The following is a 21,380-nucleotide window of genomic DNA, read 5'->3' as shown; positions in this document are numbered from 1 at the left end:
GGTGGCTGTGGTGGCCTTGGTGGCCATGGTGACCATGGTGGCCTTGGTCACCTTGGTGGCCTTGTTGCACAGGAGGTCCTGGTGGCCTTGGTGACCATGGTGGCCATGGTGACCTCAGTGGCCATGGTGACTTTGGTGATCTTGGCGGCCATGGTGACCATGGTGGCCTTGGTGGCTACAGTGGCCATGGTGACCTTGGTGGCCTTGGTGGCCATGGTGACCATGGTGGCCTTGGTCACCTTGTTGCTCAGAAGGTCCTGGCATCGTTGGTGGCCATTTTGACCACAGTGACCTTGGTGGCCATAGTGACCATTGTGACCATGGTGGCCTTGGTGGCTTTGGTGGCCATCATGACCACAGTGACCTTGGTGGCCTTGGTGACCATAGTGGCCATGGTGGCATCGGTGACCTTGGTGGCCATTGTTACCATGGTGGCCTCGGTGTCCTTGGTGACCTTGGTGGCCATGGTGACCACGGTGACCTTGGTGGCCTCGTGGCTCAGGACATCCTGGTGTGCCTGATGTCCTTGGTGATCCTGGTGGCCTTGGTGACCATGGCGACCACAGGGACCTTCGTGGCCTTGATGGCCATGGTGGCCTTGGTGACCATGGTGGCCATGGTGACCTCAGTGGCGTTGGTGACCTTGGTGTCCTTGGTGTCTTTGTTGACCTTGGTGACCTTGGGGTCCTTGATGACCTCGGTGTCCATGGTGACCTTGGTGGCCACGAGGACCTTGGTGACCCCAGTGGCTTTGTTGTTCAGGAGGTCCTGGTGTCCTTGGTGGCCATGGTGACCACGTTGAACTTGGTGGCCTTGGTGGCCTCGCAGCTCAGAAGGTTCCGGTGGCCACTGCCAGGGCTGTGGTGGCCACGAGGAGCCCCCCGAGGTGGGGAGGGGACCTGGGGACGCTCCAGCCTGGGGGACAAAGGGACAGGGAGGTGACAGGGGTGACAGGAGGGGACAGAGGGGACGGCAGTGCCATGGGGGGGTGACAGGAGGTGACAGGAGGTGACAGAGGGATGGCAGTGCCATGGGGGTGACAGGAGGTGACAGACGGTGACAGGAGGTGACAGAGGGGATGGCAGTGCCATGGGGGTGACAGGAGGGGACAGACGGTGACAGGAGGTGACAAGGGGGGGTCCCAGCTCACCCGTGTCGAACACGCAGGGTCCGTCCCCACAGCGCTGCTCTGTGAGGGGAGGGACAGTGTCAGTGCTGGGGTGGCCTTGTCCCCATCCCTGTTCCTGTCCCCATTGATGTCCCTGTCCCCGTCCCTGTCCCATCCCTGTCCCTATCCCTGTCCCTGTCCCTGTCCCTGTCCCTGTCCCATCCCTGTCCCTGTCCCTGTCCCTGTCCCATCCCTGTCCCATCCCTGTCCCCATCCCTGTTCCTGTCCCCATTGATGTCCCTGTCCCATCCCTGTCCCTGTCCCTGTCCCCGTCCCTGTCCCTGTCCCTGTCCCATCCCTGTCCCATCCCTGTCCCTGTCCCATCCCTGTCCCCATCCCTGTTCCTGTCCCCATTGATGTCCCTGTCCCATCTCTGTCCCTGTCCCTGTCCCCATCCCGGTCCCTGTCCCTGTCCCCATGCCCAAGGGGACTGTCCTTGTCCCTGTCCCCATGGTGGATGTCCCCAGCACGGTGGCCCTGTCCCCAGTACCGTGTGTCCCTGTCCCTGTCCCCAGCACTGTGTGTCCCTGTCCCTTCACCCTAACTGAGCGTCCCTGTCCCCACGGTGGATGTCCCCAGCACGGTCCCCACACCCTCTCTGAGTGTCCCCAGCATTTTGTGTCCCTGTCCTTGTCCCCAAAACAGTGTGTCCTTGTCCTCAGCATTGTGTGTCCCCATCCCCACACCCTGAATGTCCCTTGTCCCCATGCCCACAGGGAGTGTCCTTGTCCCTGTCCCCATTGGGGATGTCCCCGACATTGTGCGTCCCTGTCCCCAGCATGGGATGTCCCTGTCCCTCACCCTCTCTGAGGGTCCTTGTCCCCAAGCCCACAGCGGATGTCCCCAGCACGGGATGTCCCTGTCCCCTCACCGAGTGTCCCCGTCACCATGTGTCCCTGTCCTTGTCCCCATCACCATGTGTCCCTTTCCTTGTCCCCAGCACTGTGTCCCTGTCCCCTCACCGAGTGTCCCCATCACCATGTGTCCCTGTCCCTGTCCCCAGCACCGTGTCCCTGTCCCCTCACCGAGTGTCCCCATCACCATGTGTCCCTGTCCTTGTCCCCAGCACCGTGTCCCTGTCCCCTCACCGAGCGTCCCCATCACCATGTGTCCCTGTCCTTGTCCCCATCACCATGTGTCCCTGTCCTTGTCCCCAGCACGGGATGTCCCTGTCCCCTCACCGAGCGTCCCCGTCACCATGTGTCCCTGTCCTTGTCCCCAGCACCGTGTCCCTGTCCCCTCACCGAGTGTCCCCGTCCCCCCGGGCGCCGTCCCCCCGCGCTGTCACCTCGCAGCCACTCGCAGTTGTAGTTGCTGAAGGTCCCGGTGGAGCGCAGATGGATCCGCGCCTTGTCCCCGCCCTCGGCGACGTTGGTGACATCGGTGACCTCGAAGGTCTCGAAGGGCGGGATCAGCACCTCCTCCTCGTGCGGGAAGAAGGAGAACTCGCGGATGGCCGCGCCGTGGCAGGTGAGCACCTGGAAGGCCGCGTCCGTGCCGAAGCCCCAGGAGCTCTCGTTGCGCAGCGACGCCGACGCGAAGTGGCCGAAGCGCACGGTGTCCCCGGCGCCGCGCCGAGAACCGCACCCCGCGCACGCCGCGGAACGCGCGGTGACACCGCGGGCCCTGAGCGTCCCGCAGCGCCACCACGGCCTGCGGGCGTGAAAATTGAGTATTTTATTAGTGGCTTTTGGTGTATATTGAAGTGAATATTAAATATTTGATGACCATTTTTGCACCCTAACCCTAAACCTAACCCTAAACCGAACCCTGACCCCACGCATGCCGCGGAACGCGCGGTGACACCGCGGGCCCTGAGCGTCCCGCAGCGCCACCACGGCCTGCGGGTGTGAAAATTGAGTATTTTATTAGTGGCTTTTGAAGTGAATATTAAATATTAGATGACCTTTTTTGCACCCTAACCCTAAACCTAAACCTGACCCTGACCCTGACCCCGCGCACGCCGCGGAAATCGCGGTGACACCGCGAGAAATGAGCATCCCTCAGCGCCACCACGGCCTGCGGGTGTGAAAATTGAGTATTTTACTATTGGCTTTTGGTGTATATTGAAGTGAATATTAAATATCAAATGACCTTTTTTGCACCCTAACCCTAAACCGAACCCTGACCCCGCGCACGCCGCAGAACGCGCGGTGACACCGCGGGCCCTGAGCGTCCCTCAGCGCCACCACGGCCTGCGGGCGTGAAAATTGAGTGTTTTATTATTGGCTTTTGGCAAGCATTCAAATTAATATTATATATTATACGTGTTATGGTAGAAATTGATGCTGTGTGACCAGACAGAACGCTGTGTTTGAATGGGATTAGCGCATCATGATTGAGGTGCGTGAATACGCAAAATTATTATTTTTAAGGGTTAATGTTCTGTTGACTTGGGTTCTTTTTTGGACCCTGACCCTGACCCTAACCCTAACCCAAACCCTAACTCTAACCCCAACCCAAACCCTAAGCAGACCATCCTCAACTCTTCGTTTTTATTGTCCCGTATTGTCCCCAATTATCCCAATTTTTATCACTTTAGTTACACCCCTATTTTTACCACCATTTAACTGCTGTTATTAATCTTTTGAACCGAGCGATTTTTGGCGTTTTCCCCACCTGGGTCAGCAGGAAGTGCAGCGTTTTGAAGTGGAAGTTGTCGCGGTACTCGCGGCGGGAGCGCCCGGCCGCGCGCACGGCCTCGTTGAACTCGCGGTGCAGCGGCACCGGCGCCGTGTAGGCCATGAGGGCGACGGCCTGGGCCGGGGACAGAGGGGACCGGGGGGACCGAGGGGGCGGCCGCAGACGCCACTGGGCCGCGGCCAGAGCCCAGGCCTCGGCGAAGCGGGCGCCGCGCCGCAGCTCGGAGCGGTTGAGCGCCGGCAGCTCGGCGGCCATGGCGCGGCCGCAGCCCCGGTACTGGTCGTCGAAGGAGGCCGGGGCCATGTATCCAGGGGCACCGCCAGCACGGGGGGTGGCAGCGGTGGCACCGGAGGGGACGCCGGTGGCCGTGGCCGCTGCGGTCACTGCGGTCATCGCCAGCAGGGTCAGGGTCAGTGGGGCCATGGTGGCAGCGGTGAGGGACACTGGGGGACAATGGGGGACAATGGGGGACAATGGGGGACAATGGGGGACACTGGGGGACAATGGGGGACAGCAGGGACACACAGGGGACACTGGGGACACTGGGGACACTGGGGGACAATGGGGGACACTGGGGGACAATGGGGGACACTGGGGGACACTGGGGGACAGCAGGGACACACAGGGGACACTGGGGGACACTGGGGGACAATGGGGGACACTGGGGGACACTGGGGGACAGCAGGGACACACAGGGGACACTGGGGACACTGGGGACACTGGAGGACAATGGGGGTCACTGGGGGACAATGGGGGACACTGGGGGACACTGGGGATACTGGGGGACACTGGGGGACACTGGGGACACTGAGGATACTGGGGACACTGGGGGACAATGGGGGGACACTGGGGGACACTGGGGGACACTGGGGGACACTGGGGACACGGGGACACTGGGGGACACTGGGGGACACTGGGGGACACTGCGGACACTGGGGGACACTGGGGGACACTGGGGGACAGCAGGGACACACAGGGGACACTGGGGACACTGGGGGACAATGGGGGACACTGGGGGACAATGGGGGACACTGGGGGACACTGGGGGACAGCAGGGACACACAGGGGACACTGGGGGACACTGGGGGACAATGGGGGACACTGGGGGGACACTGGGGGACAGCAGGGACACACAGGGGACACTGGGGACACTGGGGGACAATGGGGGACAATGGGGGACACTGGGGGACACTGGGGGACAGCAGGGACACACAGGGGACACTGGGGACACTGGGGACACTGGAGGACAATGGGGGTCACTGGGGGACAATGGGGGACACTGGGGGACACTGGGGACACTGGGGGACAATGGGGGACACTGGGGGACACTGGGGACACTGGGGGACACTGGGGGACACTGGGGACACTGGGGATACTGGGAGACACTGGGGACACTGGGGACACGGGGACACTGGGGGACACTGGGGGACACTGGGGGACACTGCGGACACTGGGGGACACTGGGGGACACTGGGGACACTGGGGATACTGGGAGACACTGGGGACACTGGGGATACTGGGAGACACTGGGGACACTGGGGGACAATGGGGACACTGGGGGACACTGGGGGACAGCAGAGACACACAGGGGACACTGGGGACACTGGGGACACTGGGGGACACTGGGGGACTCTGGGGGACACTGGGGACACTGGGGGACACGGGGACACTGGGGGACACGGGGACACTGGGGGACACTGGGGGACACTGGGGATACTGGGGGATACTGGGATACTGGGGGACACTGGGGGACACTGGGGGACACTGGGGACACTGGGGACACTAGGGACACTGGGGGACCCTGCGGACACTGGGGGACACTGGGGGACACTGGGGGACACAGGAAAGGTTCTTTGGTGAGGTTCTGGGGAGGGGCAGTGGGGTCAGCCCCACCCAGGACACCCCGGACGTGTCCTGGGTCCCCACTCCTGGTCCTGGGGTCACTCTGGACCCTCTGGCCACACCCCGTGACCCTGAGCCCACCCTGGGGTCACTCCGGACCCTCTGGCCACACCCCGTGACCCCGATCCTGTCCCGATCACTCCAGACGCTCTGGCCACACCCCGTGTCCCCTCCAGGTGCTCCCAATCCCAGCCCAGTGTCCCCAGGTGTTCCCCTCTCAGTGTCTCCAATCCCGTGTGTCCCCCCACTGTCACCGCAGTCCCCCAGTGTCCCCAGTCCCATGTCCCCAATTGTCCCCCCCCAGGTGTCCCCAGGTGTCCCCAATCCTGTGTGTCCTCCCTGGTGTCCCCAAGACTCCAGTCCCGTTTCCCCCACAGGTGTCCCCAGCCCCAGCTGTCCCCAGTCCCAGCCCTGTGTCCCTCTCAGCTGTCCCCAGTCCCAGCCCCGTGTCCCCAGGTCTCCCCAATCCCAGGTGTCCCCATTCCAGTGTCCCCAAGACCCCAATCCTGTGTCCCCAGTGTCCCCAACCCCGTGTCCCCCTCCTGTGTCCCCAGATGTCCCCGGGTGTCCCCCCAGGTGTCCCCAGTCCCAGTCCTGTGTCCCCCCAGGTGTCCTCAACTCCGTGTTCCTTCCCATGTCCCCAGCTGTCCCCAATCCCAGCTCTGTGTCCCCAGGTGTCCCCTCCCTGTGTCCCCCCAGTGTCCCCAGTCCCATGTCCCCAATTGTCCCTCCAGTATCCCCGGGTGTCCCCAACCCCAGGCGTCCCCTCCCCATGTCCCCAGGTGTCCCCAATCCCAATCCCATTTCCCCCCCATGCGCCCAAGTGTCCCCAGGTGTCCCCAGTTCCAGGTCCCCTCCTGGTGTCCCCAACCCCGTGTCCCCTCCAGGTGTCCACCCAATTGTCCCCAATCCTGGCCCTGTGTCCCCAGGTGTCCCCAATCCCAGCCCCAGGTGTCCCCAGTCCAGTGTCCCCCAGGTGTCCCCTCCCAGTGTCCCCAATCCCAGCCCCAGGTGTCCCCAGCCCCGTGTCCCCCCAGGTGTCCCCTCCCAGTGTCCCCAATCCCAGCCCAGTGTCGCCAATCCCAGCCCAGTGTCCCCAATCCCGTGTCCCCCCAGTGTCCCCAGCCCCGTGTTCCCAGTTCCAAGTCCCGCCCAGGTGTCCCCAGTCCCAGCCCAGTGTCCCCAGGTGTCCCCAACCCTGTGTCCCTGCCGCCTTGTCCCCAGGTGTCCCCAATCCCGGTCCCGTGTCCCCCCAGTGTCCCCCCCATTTTGCCAAATCCCAGCCCCGTGTCCCCAACCCCAGGTGTCCCCAATCCCAATCCTGTGTCCCGCCAATGTCCCCAATCCCAGCCCAGTGTCCCCAGGTGTCCCCAGCTCTGTGTCCCCTCCAGGCGTCCCAGCCCCGTGTCCCCTGGTGTCTCCTATCCCAGCTCAGTGTCCCCAGTCCCGTGTCCCCAGGTGTCCCCTCCAGGTGTCCCCAACCCCGTGTCCCCCCCCGCTGCCCGCCAGGTCCCCAATGTCCCCAATCCCAGCCCCGTGTGTCCCCCAGGTCCCCAACTCTGTGTCCCCTCCAGCTGTCCCCAGTCCCAGCCCCGTGTCCCTCCAGGTGTCCCCAACCCCGTGTCCCCAATGCCAGCCCCGTGTCCCCCACAGGTGTCCCCAATCCCGGCCCAGTGTCCCCAATTCTGTGTCCCCCTGCAGTGTCCCATGGTGTCCCCAACCCCAGTGGGACTGGGGACACCATGGGACACTGTGGGGGGGACACGGGGAGTGTCAGGTACCCCCCCAGTGTCCCCCAGGTCCCCTCCCCATGTCCCCTCCAGGTGCCCCCAATCCCCCCCTCGTGTCCCCAGGTGTCCCCAGCCGTGTGTGTCCCCGCTGTTGTCCCCAGCCCCAGCCCAGTGTCCCCAGTTCCACGTCCCCTCCAGGTGTCCCCAAACCAAGGTGTCCCCAATCTCGTGTCCCCAAACCCAGGTGTCCCCAGTCCCAGCCCCGTGTCCCCCCAGGTGTCCCCAACCCCGTGTCCCCTCCAGGTGTCCCCGATCCCAGCCCCGTGTCCCCAGGCCCGTGTCGTCCCCCCCCCCCCCATGTCCCCAGCTGTCCCCAATCCCAACCCAGTGTCCCCCCAATGTCCCCAACCCCGTGTCCCCTACGGGTGTCCCCAATCCCGTGTCCCGTCCCCATGTCCCCCCAAAGCCGCCAAGTGTCCCCAGTTCCAGGTCCCCTCCTGGTGTCCCCAGTCCCAGCCCCGTGTCCCCAGGTGTCCCCAGTTGTCCCCCCCCAAGTGTCCCCAGGTGTCCCCCAGGTGTCCCCAATCCCGTGTCCCCAGGTGTCCCCAATTGTCCCCCCCCCAAGTGTCCCCAGGTGTCCTCCCAGGTGTCCCCAATCCGCGTGTCCCCAATCCCCGTGTCCCCAGGTGTCGCCCAGGTCCCCAATCCCGTGTCCCCCCAGGTGTCCCCTCCCCGTGTCCCCAATCCCGTGTCCCCTTCCCTGGCGTCCCCCGGGTCCCCAATCCCAGCCCTGTGAGCCCCCAGGTGTCCCCAGGTGTCCCCCAGGTCCCCAATCCCGTGTGCCCAGGTGTCCCCCCAGGTGTCCCCTCCCCGTGTCCCCCCACGTGTCCCTAATCCCGTGTCCCCAATCCCGTGTCCCCTCCCCATGTCCCCCCAGGTGTCCCCAATCCCGTGTCCCCAGGTGTCCCCCCAGGTGTCCCCTCCCCGTGTCCCCCCAGGTGTCCCCCAGGTGTCCCCAGTCCCGTGTCCCCCTCCCTGGTGTCCCCCGTGTCCCCAATCCCAGCCCTGTGAGCCCCCAGGTGTCCCCTGGTGTCCCCCAGGTGTCCCCAATCCCGTGTCCCCCCCCCCCAATGTCCCCTCCCCCGTTACCTGCGGGGTCCCGGTGCCGCTCCCCTCCCCTCCCCCCCCCCCCCCCGGTGTGTCCCCCCCCTTCCCCTCCCGGGGTCACGTGACCCCCCCCGGGCTATTTTTAGCCGCTCTCGGGCCCCGGGCCAGCCCCTCCCCCTCCCCCCCCCGGGTTATTTAGGGCGTCCCCGCCCCTCCCCCACCCCCAGCAGGGACCCAGGGACAAACTGGGATAAACTGGGAGGGACTGGGACCAAACTGGGAGCGACTGGGACCGACTGCGATGGACTGGGACCAAACTGGGAGGGACTGGGACCAAACTGGGACCAAACTGGGACCAAACTGGGATAAACTGGGAGGGACTGGGACCAAACTGGGACCGACTGGGACCGACTGGGATGGACTGGGAGGGACTGGGAGGGACTGGGATGGACTGGGAGGGACTGGGATGGACTGGGAGGGACTGGGACCAAACTGGGACCAAACTGGGACCAAACTGGGACCAAACTGGGATAAACTGGGAGGAACTGGGACCAAACTGGGACCGACTGGGACCGACTGGGATGGACTGGGAGGGACTGGGACCAAACTGGGACCGACTGGGAGGGACTGGGACCAAACTGGGAGGGACTGGGAGGGACTGGGACCAAACTGGGACCGACTGGGACCGACTGGGACCAAACTGGGAGGGACTGGGAGGGACTGGGAGGGACTGGGAGGGACTGGGAGGGACTGGGAGGGACTGGGAATGGACTGGGAGGGACTGGGAGGGACTGGGAATGGACTGGGAATGGACTGGGAGGGACTGGGATGGACTGGGAGGGACTGGGAGGGACTGGGACCAAACTGGGACCGACTGGGAGGGACTGGAGGGGGACTGGGATGAACTGGGACCAAACTGGGACCGACTGGGAGGGACTGGAGGGGGACTGGGATGAACTGGGACCAAACTGGGACCGACTGGGAGGGACTGGGACCAAACTGGGACTGACTGGGATGGACTGGGATGGACTGGGACCGACTGAGAGAGACTGGGAATGGACTGGGAATGGACTGGGATGGACTGGGAGGGACTGGGATGGGACTGGGAGCTGAGAGGATATACTGGGATTTACTGGGATATACTGGGCTATACTGGGAGCTGAGAGGCTATACTGGGATATACTGGCATATACTGGCATATACTGGCATATACTGGGATATAGTAGGCTATACTGGGATATAGTAGGCTATACTGGGATATACTGGGAGCTGAGAGGATATACTGGGAGGGACTGGGAGGCACTGGAATGGACTGAGACCAAACTGGAATGGACTGGGAGGGGACTGGGAGGGGACTGGGGGGGACTGGGAGGGAACTGGGAGGCACTGGGAGGGAACTGGGAGGCACTGGGAGCACTGGGAGTGTTGGGAGTGTCTGGAGGGGCTCTGCTCCCAGTGCTCCCAGTTGCTCCCCAGTGCTCCCAGTTGCTCCCCAGTGCTTCCCAGTTACTCACACTCCTCTCACTCCTTGCAGGCTCCCAGTACCTCCCAGTACCCTCCAGTTTCCTGTCAGCCACTCCCCGACTGCTCCCAGTCACCCCCAGTACATACCAGTATAGCCTCCCAGTCACTCCCAGTATATCCCAGTATAGCCTCCCAGTCACTCCCAGTGTATCCCAGCACATCCTCTCAGCTCCCAGTCGATCCCAGTACATCCTCCCAGTCACTCCCAGTCCCTCCCCAGCCTGTCCCAGTTGTCCCCCAGTCTCTCCCAGTCCCTCCCAGTCAATCCCAGTTTGCGCCTTAAGCCCTTCCAGCAGTTCCCAGTCCCGCCCCCAGTGCGTCCCAGCTGCCTCCCAGTCAATCCCAGTATGCGCCCAGGGCCCACCCAGAAGCTCCCCCAGTTCCCAGACCCCCCCCCAGTCCCTCCCAGTCCATCCCAGTTCCCTCCCAGTCCCTCCCAGTCCCATCCCAGTCCCATCCCAGTCCCCCCCAGTTCCTCCCAGTCCCCATCCCAGTCCCTCCCAGTCCCTCCCAGTTCCCTCCCAGTCCCTCCCAGTCCCTCCCAGTCCCTCCCAGTTCCCTCCCAGTTCCCTCCCAGCTCCTCCCAGTCCATCCCAGTCCCTCCCAGTCCCATCCCAGTCCCTCCCAGTCCCTCCCAGTCCATTCCCAGTCCCTCCCAGTCCCTCCCAGTCCATTCCCATCCCTCCCAGTTCCCTCCAGTCCCTCCCAGTCCCCCCCAGTCCCATCCCAGTCCCATCCCAGTCCATCCCAGTCCCTCCCAGTCCCTCCCAGTTCCCTCCCAGTCCCATCCCAGTCCCCCCCAGTCCCATCCCAGTCCATCCCAGTCCCTCCCAGTCCCTCCCAGTCCCTCCCAGTCCCTCCCAGTTCCCTCCCAGTTCCCTCCCAGCTCCTCCCAGTCCATCCCAGTCCCTCCCAGTCCCATCCCAGTCCCTCCCAGTCCCTCCCAGTCCATTCCCAGTCCCTCCCAGTCCCTCCCAGTCCATTCCCAGTCCCTCCCAGTTCCCTCCCAGTCCCTCCCAGTCCCCCCCAGTCCCATCCCAGTCCCATCCCAGTCCCTCCCAGTCCCTCCCAGTTCCCTCCCAGTCCCATCCCAGTCCCCCCCAGTCCCATCCCAGTCCATCCCAGTCCCTCCCAGTCCCTCCCAGTCCCTCCCAGTCCCTCCCAGTGCCCCCCAGTCCCTCCCAGTCCCTCCCAGTTCCCTCCCAGTCCCTCCCAGTCCCCCCCAGTGTCCCCCAGTCCCATCCCAGTTCCTCCCAGTTCCCTCCCAGTCCCTCCCAGTCCATCCCAGTCCCATCCAGTCCCATCCCAGTCCCTCCCAGTCCCTCCCAGTCCCCCCCAGTCCATCCCAGTCCATCCAGTCCCTCCCAGTCCCTCCCAGTCCCCCCCAGTCCATCCCAGTCCATCCCAGTCCCTCCCAGTCCATCCCAGTCCCCTCCCAGTCCATCCCAGTTCCCTCCCAGTCCCCCCCAGTCCCTCCCAGTGTCCCCAACAGGCTCCCTTTGTCCCTTTGTCCCTGTGTCCCTGTGTCCCTTTGTCCCTGTGTCCCTGTGTCCCTTTGTCCCTTCGGTCCCGCCCGTGCCTGTCACCACGGGGGGGGGGGGGAGGGGCGGGAGGGGGGGGGGGGGGCACCCACGTGTGTGTCCCCTCCCCCCCCCCCCCCCAATCTCTGCCCCTCCCCCAGCCCCGCAGGGATCCCCAGAGAGCCCCCCGGGACCCCCAGAAACCCCCCGGGACCCCCCGAACATCCCCAGAACCCCCCGGGACCCCCCCGGGACCCCCAGAACCCCCCGGGACCCCCAGAGCCCCCCGGGACCCCCCGAACATCCCCGGGACCCCCAGAACCCCCCGGGACCCCCAGAACCCCCCGGGACCCCCCGAACATCCCCGGGACCCCCAGAACCCCCCGGGACCCCCCTCGGGACCCACCCGGGACCCCCAGAACATCCCCAGAGCCCCCCGGGACCCCAGAACCCCCCGGGACCCCCAGAACCCCCCGGGACCCCCCGAACATCCCCAAGACCCCCAGAACCCCCCCCGGGACCCCCCCGGGACCCCCAGAACGCCCCGGGACCCCCCCGGGACCCCCCTCGGGACCCCCGTCGAGACCCCCCCGGGACCCCCCAGAACCCCCCCGGGACCCCCCAGAACCCCCCCCTGGACCCCCTGGGACCCCCTGAGGACCCCCAGGACCCCCGGGACACCCCCAGGCCCCTCTCAGACCCCCCGAGCCCCCCTGAGGATCCCCGGGACCCCCCTCAGACCCCCAGGACCCCCCGAGCCCCCTTGAGGACCCCCAGGACCCCCCAAGCCCCCTCAGATCCCCAGGACCCCCTCAGACCCCCCGAACCCCCTCAGATCCCCCGAGCCCCCCTGAGGACCCCGAGCCCCCTGAGGACCCCCAGGACCCCCGGGACCCCCCTCAGACCCCCCGGGACCCCCCTGAGACCTCCCCGGACCCCCTGAGCCCCCCTGAGGACCCCCAGGACCCCCCCAGACCCCCCTCAGACCCCCCGGGACCCCCCTGAGGACCCCCCAGGACACCCCTCAGACCCCCCGGGACCCCCTCTCAGACCCCCGGGACCCCCGGGACCCCCCCCCGATGGGGCAGGCGGAGCCGCCGGGGCTCTGGGAGCCGGGGGCGCTGAGAACGCCCCGGGGGCTGCTGCTGGCCGGGGAGCTGGTACGGCAAACTGGGGATACTGGGGATACTGGGGATACTGGGGATACTGGGGATACTGGGATGGGATACTGGGGGATACTGGGATGGGATACTGGGGGATACTGGGATGGTAAACTGGGCATACTGGGGGAACTGGTACGGCAAACTGGGGATACTGGGGATACTGGGGATACTGGGAGAACTGGGGGAGCTGGGATGGTAAACTGGGCATACTGGGAATACTGGGAGAACTGGGGGAGCTGGTACGGCAAACTGGGCAAACTGGGAATACTGGGAGAACTGGGGGAGCTGCTATGGCAAACTGGGCAAACTGGGGGAACTGGGAGAACTGGGGGAGCTGGTACGGCAAACTGGGAGAACTGGGAATACTGGGGATACTGGGATGGTAAACTGGGCATACTGGGGGAACTGGTACGGCAAACTGGGGATACTGGGGATACTGGGAGGGGATACTGGGATGGCATACTGGGGATACTGGGAGAACTGGGAGGGGATACTGGGATGGCAAACTGGGCATACTGGGGATACTGGGAGAACGGGGAGGGGATACTGGGAATACTGGGATGGGATACTGGGGGAACTGGTACGGCAAACTGGGCATACTGGGGATAGTGGGATGGCATACTGGTACGGCAAACTGGGGATACTGGGCATACTGGGGGAACTGGGATGGCAAACTGGGCAAACTGGGCATACTGGTACGGCAAACTGGGCAAACTGGGGATACTGGGATGGGATACTGGGGGAACTGGTACGGCAGACTGGGAATACTGGGAATACTGGGATGGGATACTGGGGATACTGGGATGGGATACTGGGGATACTGGGGATGCTGGGATGGGATACTGGGGGAGCTGGTACGGCAAACTGGGCATACTGGGGATACTGGGGATACTGGTACGGCAAACTGGGCATACTGGGGATACTGGGATGGCAAACTGGGCATACTGGGGATACTGGGATGGCAAACTGGGCATACTGGGAGAACTGGTACGGCAAACTGGGCATACTGGGGATACTGGGGATACTGGTACGGCAAACTGGGGATACTGGGGATACTGGGATGGGATACTGGGGGAACTGGTACGGCAAACTGGGCAAACTGGGAATACTGGGAGAACTGGGGGAGCTGGTACGGCAAACTGGGCAAACTGGGAATACTGGGAGAACTGGGGGAGCTGGTACGGCAAACTGGGCAAACTGGGAATACTGGGAGAACTGGGGGAGCTGGTACGGCAAACTGGGCAAACTGGGAATACTGGGAGAACTGGGGGAGCTGGTACGGCAAACTGGGCAAACTGGGAATACTGGGAGAACTGGGAGGGGGTACTGGGAGAGCTGGTACGGCAAACTGGGGATACTGGGGATACTGGGAGAACTGGAGGGGATACTGGGAGAACTGGGGATACTGGGGGAGCTGGTACGGCAAACTGGGCAAACTGGGAGAACTGGGAGAACTGGGATGGCAAACTGGGCATACTGGGGGAACTGGGATGGGATACTGGGGATACTGGGGATACTGGGATGGGATACTGGGGATACTGGGATGGGATACTGGGGATACTGGGATACTGGGATGGTAAACTGGGCATACTGGGGAACTGGTACGGCAAACTGGGCAAACTGGGAGAACTGGGAGGGCATACTGGGGATACTGGGATGGGATACTGGGGGAGCTGGTACGGCAAACTGGGCAAACTGGGAGAATTGGGGATACTGGGGATACTGGGATGGCAAACTGGGGATACTGGGGGAACTGGTACGGCAAACTGGGATGGGATACTGGTACGGCAAACTGGGGATACTGGGAATACTGGGGGAGCTGGTACGACAAACTGGGCAAACTGGGGATACTGGGATGGGATACTGGGGATACTGGGAGCACTGGGATGGCAAACTGGGAGCACTGGTGCCATGCAGGGGGTGGTGGCACTCCTGTCCTCCCTGTGCCCCCTCTGTCCCCAGGTGCCATCCACGGGGTGGTGGCGCTGCTGTCCCCTCTGTGTCCCCTCTGTGACCCCGTGTGTCCCCCCAGGTGCCATCCAGGGGTGGTGGCACTGCTGTCACCCCTGTGACCCCTCTGTGACCCCTCTGTGTCCCCTCTGTGTCCCCGGGTGCCATCCAGGGGTGGTGGCACTGCTGTCACCCCTGTGTCCCCCTCCATGACCCTCTGTGTGTCCCCTCTGTCCCCCCAGGCGCTGTCCGGGGGGGTGGTGGCGCTGCTGTCCCCTCTGTGTCCCCTCTGTGTCCCCTGTGTCACCCCTGTGTCCCCTCTCTGTCCCCAGGCGCTGTCTGGGGGGGTGGTGGCCCTGCTGTCACCCTTGTGACCCCTGAATGTCCCCAGGCGCTGTCCATGGGGGTGGTGGCCCTGCTGTCCCCTCTGTGACCCCCATGTGTCCCCTCTGTCCCCAGGCGCTCTCCGTGGGGTGGTGGCACTGTTGTCACCCCTCTGTCACCCCTGAATGTCCCCTCTGTGTCCCCAGGCGCTCTCCGTGGGGGTGGTGGCCCTGCTGTCCCCTCTGTGTCCCCTCCATTACCCTGTGTGTCCCCTTTATGTCCCCAGGTGCCATCCATGGGGTGGTGGCCCTGCTGTCCCCTCCATGACCCTCTGTGTGTCCCCTTTATGTCCCCAGGTGCTGTCCGTGGGGGTGGTGGCCCTGCTGGCCCCTCTGTGTCCCCTCTGTGACCCTCTGTGTGTCCCCTCTGTCCCCAGGCGCTCTCCGGGGGGTGGTGGCCCTGCTGTCCCCCCAGGTGCTGTTCAGGGGGTGGTGGCCCTGCTGTCCCCTCTGTGACCCCTTTGTGACCCTCTGTGTGTCCCCTCTGTCCCCAGGCGCTCTCCGTGGGTGTGGTGGCGCTGCTGTGCCCTCTGTGTCCCCCCCATGACCCTCTGTGTGTCCCTCTGTCCCCAGGTGCTGTCCGTGGGGGTGGTGGCCCTGCTGTCACCCCTGTGTGTCCCCTGTGTCCCCAGGCGCTGTTCAGGGGGTGGTGGCACTGTTGTCACCCCTGAATGTCCCCTCTGTCCCCAGGCGCTGTCCGTGGGGGTGGTGGCCCTGCTGTCCCCCAGGCGCTGTTCAGGGGCTGGTGGCACTGTTGTCACCCCTGAATGTCCCCTCTGTGTCCCCAGGCGCTGTCCGTGGGGGTGGTGGCCCTGCTGTGCCCCCCAGGTGCTGTTCAGGGGGCTGGTGGCACTGTTGTCACCCCTGAATGTCCCCTGTGTCCCCAGGCGCTGTCCGTGGGGGTGGTGGCGCTGCTGTCCCCTCTGTGTCCCCTCCATGACCCTGTGTGTGTCCCTCTGTCCCCAGGTGCCATCCATGGGGTGGTGGCCCTGCTGTCCCCTCTGTGACCCTCTGTGTGTCCCCTCTGTGTCCCCAGGCGCTCTCCGTGGGGGTGGTGGCCCTGCTGTGCCCCCCCGCGCCCCCCAGCCTGGCCCCGGCGCTGCTGTCACCCCCATGACCCTCTGTGTGTCCCCTCTGTCCCCAGGCGCTCTCCGTGGGGGTGGTGGCCCTGCTGTCCCCTGTGTGACCCTCTGTGACCCCTGAATGTCCCCTGTGTCCCCAGGCACTGTCCGTGGGGGTGGTGGCCCTGCTGTCCCCTCTGTGACCCTCTGTGTGTCCCCTGTGTCCCCCCAGGTGCTCTCCGTGGGGGTGGTGGCCCTGCTGTGCCCCCCCGCGCCCCCCAGCCTGGCCCCGGCGCTGCTGTCACCCCCATGACCCTCTGTGTGTCCCCTGTGTCCCCAGGCGCTCTCCGTGGGGGTGGTGGCACTGTTGTCACCCCTGTGTCCCCTTTATGTCCCCAGGTGCTGTCCGTGGGGGTGGTGGCCCTGCTGTGCCCCCCCGCGCCCCCCAGCCTGGCCCCGGCGCTGCTCCAGACCCTGGCGGGGGCGGCGGCTCTGGGGGGGCTCCTGCTCAGGGACCCCCCCCGGCTGCCCCCGGGCTACGGCACCTGCCTGGTACCCGCGGGGACACACGGGGACAAACTGGGGACAGATGGGGACAGACTGGGATGAACTGGGACAGACGGGGACACACGGGGACACACGGGGACAGACTGGGGCAAATGGGGACAGACTGGGATGAACTGGGGCAAATGGGGACAGATGGGGACAGATGGGGATGAACTGGGACAGATGGGGACAGACGGGGACACACGGGGATGAACTGGGACAAATGGGGACAGACGGGGACACACGGGGACAAACGGTGACACACGGGGACAAACTGGGGCAAATGGGGACAGATGGGGATGAACTGGGACAGACAGGGACAAATGGGGACAGATGGGGACAGATGGGGAGAGATGGGGACAAACTGGGGCAAATGGGGACAGATGGGGACAAACTGGAGAAATGGGGACAGACTGGGATGAACTGGGGCAAATGGGGACAGATGGGGACAGATGGGGATGAACTGGGACAAATGGGGACAGACGGGGACACACGGGGACGAACTGGGGCAAATGGGGACAAACTGGGACAAACTGGGGCAAATGGGGACAGATGGGGATGAACTGGGAGAGATGGGGCAAATGGGGACAAATGGGGACAGATGGGGACAGACGGGGATGAACTGGGGCAAATGGGGACAGATGGAGACAAATGGGGACAAATGGGGACAAACTGGGACAAACGGGGACAGACGGGGACAGACAGGGAGAAATGGGGACAGACGGGGACAAACCAGGCAAATGGGGACAGACGGGGACAGACGGGGAAAGACGGGGACAAATGGGGACAGACGGGGACAAACCAGGCAAATGGGGACAGACGGGGACAGACGGGGACAGACGGGGACAAACAGGGACAAACTGGGACAGACGGGGACAGACGGGGACAGATGGGGACAAACGGGGACAGTGGTGGCCCCTCCATGTCCCCGTGTCATCATTCTCATGGGGGCCTCTCCCTGTCCCCTTGCCATGTTCCTGGTGTCCTCCATGGTGGCCCTTCCATGTCCCCTGTCATGTCCATGGTGGCCCTCCCTGTCCCCTTGCCATGTTCCTGGTGTCCTCCATGGTGGCCCTTTCGTGTCCCTTGTCATGTCCATGGTGGCCCCTCCATGTCCCCTTGTCATCCTCATGGTGGCCTCCATGATGTCCCCTCCATGTCCCCTTGTCATCCCCATGGTGTCCTCCATGGTGGCCCTTTCATGTCCCCTGTCATGTCCATGGTGGCCCCTCCCTGTCCCCATGATGTCTGCCACGGTGGCCCATCTGGTGTTTCCGTGTCATCCCCATGGTGGCCCCTCCACGTCCCTTTGTCATCACGCCATGGTGTCCTCCATGGTGGCCCCTCTGTGTTCCCATGTCATCCTCATGGTCCTTCCATGTCCCCTTGTCATGTCCACGGAGGCCCCTCCATGTCCCCGTGGTGGCCCTTCCGCGTCTGTTGTCATCCTCATGGTGGCCTCCATGGTGGCCCTTTCATGTCCCCTTGTCATGTCCATGATGTCCCCTCCATGTCCCCTTGTCATCCTAATGGTGGCCTCCATGGTGGCCCCTCCATGTCCCCTTTTCATCACCCCATGGTGTTCTCCATGGTGGCCCTTTCATGTCCCTTGTCATGTCCTTGGTGTCCCCTCCATGGTGGCCCTTTCATGTCCCCCTGTCATCATTCCATGGTGTCCTCCATGTCCCCCTCTCACCCCCATGGTGTCATCCATGGTGGCCCTTTCATGTCCCCTTGTCATGTCCATGATGTCCCCTCCATGTCTCCTTGCCATGTGCACATGGTGTCCTCCATGGTGGCCCTTTCAAGTCCCTTGTCATCCTCGTGGTGTCCCCTCCATGGTGTCCCCACTGTCACCCCCCCCGTCCCCCTGGTGTCCCCCATGTCCCCACAGTGTCCCCCCCGCTCTGTCCCCCCAGGACCTTCTCAGGGCCATCAGTGGCACCCTCATCTTCCTCGTGGCGGCCCTGGTGGCCTTGGCCTCGTCCCGCGACGCCCTGGCTGCCACCACCTTCGTGAGTGTCCCCGAGCCCCGCCCCCTCCCCGAGCCCCGCCCCCGAATGACCGGGCCACGCCCCCTTCTGACCAGGCCACGCCCCCTTCCCCTCCCCCCAGACCTTCAGCCTCCTCCTGGCCTTGGTCTTCGCCTTCGACACCTTCGTCACCTTCCGCACGCGGGTGGCACCGGGACAGGGTGAGGGACACCGGGGACACCTGCGGGACCCTGGGGTGGCGCTGGGGACACCTGGGACACCTTCGGGTGGGGTTGGGGACAAGCTTGGATGGGCTTGGTGACACCTGGGACACCCTGGGGTGGCACTGGGGACACCTGGGATAGCCGTGGGGACACCTGGAACACCTTTGGGTGGGATTGGGGGCAAGCTTGGATGGGCTTGGGGACACCTGGGACACCTTGGGGTGGGCTTGGGGACACCTGGGATAGCCGTGGGGACACCTGGGACACCTTTGGATGGGATTGGGGACAAGCTTGGATGGGGTTGGGGACACCTGGGACACCTTTGGGTGGGGTTGGGGACAAGCTTGGATGGGCTTGGTGACACCTGGGACACCCTGGGGTGGCACTGGGGGCACCTGGGATAGCCGTGGGGACACCTGGGACACCTTTGGATGGGATTGGGGACAAGCTTGGATGGGCTTGGGGACACCTGGGACACCCTGGGGTGGGCCTGGGGACACCTGGGGTGTCCGTGGGTGGGGTTGAGGACATCTGGGACACCCTGGAGTGGGCTTGGGGACACTTGAGGGACCCTGGGCTGGGATTGGGGACCCTGGGGTGGACTTGGGGACACCTGGGACACCTTTGGGTGGGATTGGGGACAAGCTTGGATGGGCCTGGGGACACCTGGGACACCCTGGGGTGGGGTTGGGGACACCTGGGACACCTTTGGGTGGGATTGGGGACAAGCTTGGATGGGCTTGGGGACACCTGGGACACCCTGGGGTGGGCTTGGGGACACCTGGGACACCTTTGGGTGGGATTGGGGACACCTGGGACACCCTGGGGTGGGCTTGGGGACACCTGGGATAGCCGTGGGGACACCTGGGACACCTTCGGGTGGGGTTGGGGACAAGCTTGGATGGGCTTGGGGACACCTGGGACACCTTTGGGTGGGATTGGGGACACCTGGGATAGCCGTGGGGACACCTGGGACACCTTTGGATGGGATTGGGGACAAGCTTGGATGGGCTTGGGGACACCTGGGATATCCATGGGTGGGGTTGAGGACACCTGGGACACCCTGGGGTGGGCTTGGGGACACTTGAGGGACCCTGGGCTGGGACTGGGGACCCTGGGGTGGACTTGGGGACACCTGGGACACCTGGGACCCCTCTAGGTGGGATGGGTTCTCCTCCACCATCTCCAACTCTTTCTCCTGCAGACCCCGACATGGAGGGTGGCTGAAGGCCACCGCCCCCACCACTGTCCCGTTGTCCCCCTCTGTCCCCTCTCCACCCGGTCCTGCCCCCCGCCCCACAAATTAAACCTCGTCCCACACCTGGTGCTGCTCAGGGTCGTGTTTTTGGGGTGGGGTGGCCGAGGGGACATTGTGTCCCTTCTGTGGCTCGTTAATGAATTAATTAATTATGGCGTCGGGGTCCCCTTGTCTTGGACAGGGGCGAGGGGGTGTCACTGGTGGGGGGAAGGTCCACTGTGGGGTTGGGAGTCACTCGTGATGATGGGTCCATCATCATCATCATCATTGTGGGTCCATCATGGTGGGTTCATCTCATCATCCTGGTGGGTCCATCATGGTGGGTTCATCTCATCATCATTGTGGGTCCATCATGGTGGTGGTGGGTTCATCTCATCATCCTGGTGGGTCCATCATGGTGGGTTCATCTCATCATCCTGGTGGGTCCATCATGGTGGTGGTGGGTTCATCTCATCATCATCATGGTGGGTCCATCATGGTGGCGGTGGGTTCATCTCATCATCATTGTGGGTCCATCATGGTGGTGGTGGGTTCATCTCATCATTATTGTGGGTCCATCATGGTGGTGGTGAGTTCATCTCATCATTATTGTGGGTCCATCATGGTGGGTTCATCTCATCATCATTGTGGGTCCATCATGGTGGTGGTGGGTTCATCATGGTGGGTTTATCTCATCATCATTGTGGGTCCATCTTATGCTGATGGGTTCATCTCATCATCCTGGTGGGTCCATCATGGTGGTGGTGGGTCCATCATCATCATCATTGTGGGTCCATCATGGTGGGTTCATCTCATCATCCTGGTGGGTCCATCATGGTGGGTCTATCATCATCATCCTGGTGGGTCCATCTTGGCATGGATGGGTTCATCTCATCATCATTGTGGGTCCATCATGGTGGGTTCATCTCATCATCATTGTGGGTCCATCATGGTGGTGGTGGGTTCATCTCATCATCATTGTGGGTCCATCTTGGTGTTGATGGGTTCATCTCATCATCCTGGTGGGTCCATCATGGTGGCGGTGGGTTCATCTCATCATCATTGTGGGTCCGTCATGGTGGGAGGTCCCCTGTTGAGGTGTGGGGGGGTCCTTCATGGTGCCACATGGTGGGTCCCTCACGGTGATGGTGGATCCCTCATCACAGGGGCAGGTCGCTCATCATGGTGGTCACAGGTCACTCATCATGGTGGTCATGGGTCTCATCATGATGGGGAGACCATTATGGTG

The 21,380-nt window shown here is 63.8% G+C and overlaps 1 protein-coding gene across 1 annotated transcript; it reads right to left on the bottom strand.

Annotated features, from left to right (window-relative positions):
• Positions 1-691: 691 nt before the first annotated feature.
• On the bottom strand, positions 692-4,234 carry LOC134433783 (GPI-linked NAD(P)(+)--arginine ADP-ribosyltransferase 1-like). The gene is given in 5 exon segments (XM_063182493.1): positions 692-915; positions 1,151-1,189; positions 2,457-2,736; positions 2,738-2,821; positions 3,788-4,234. Coding segments are annotated over 5 exon segments (936 nt in total). The 3' UTR covers positions 692-829.
• Between the last annotated feature and the right edge of the window lie 17,146 nt (positions 4,235-21,380).

This window comes from Melospiza melodia, unplaced genomic scaffold (assembly GCF_035770615.1).
Source record: "Melospiza melodia melodia isolate bMelMel2 unplaced genomic scaffold, bMelMel2.pri scaffold_261, whole genome shotgun sequence".
Classification (NCBI taxonomy): Eukaryota; Metazoa; Chordata; class Aves; order Passeriformes; family Passerellidae; genus Melospiza; species Melospiza melodia.
The sequence above is the reverse complement of the archived record's forward strand: the minus strand, read 5'-3'. Positions and strand labels throughout refer to the sequence as shown.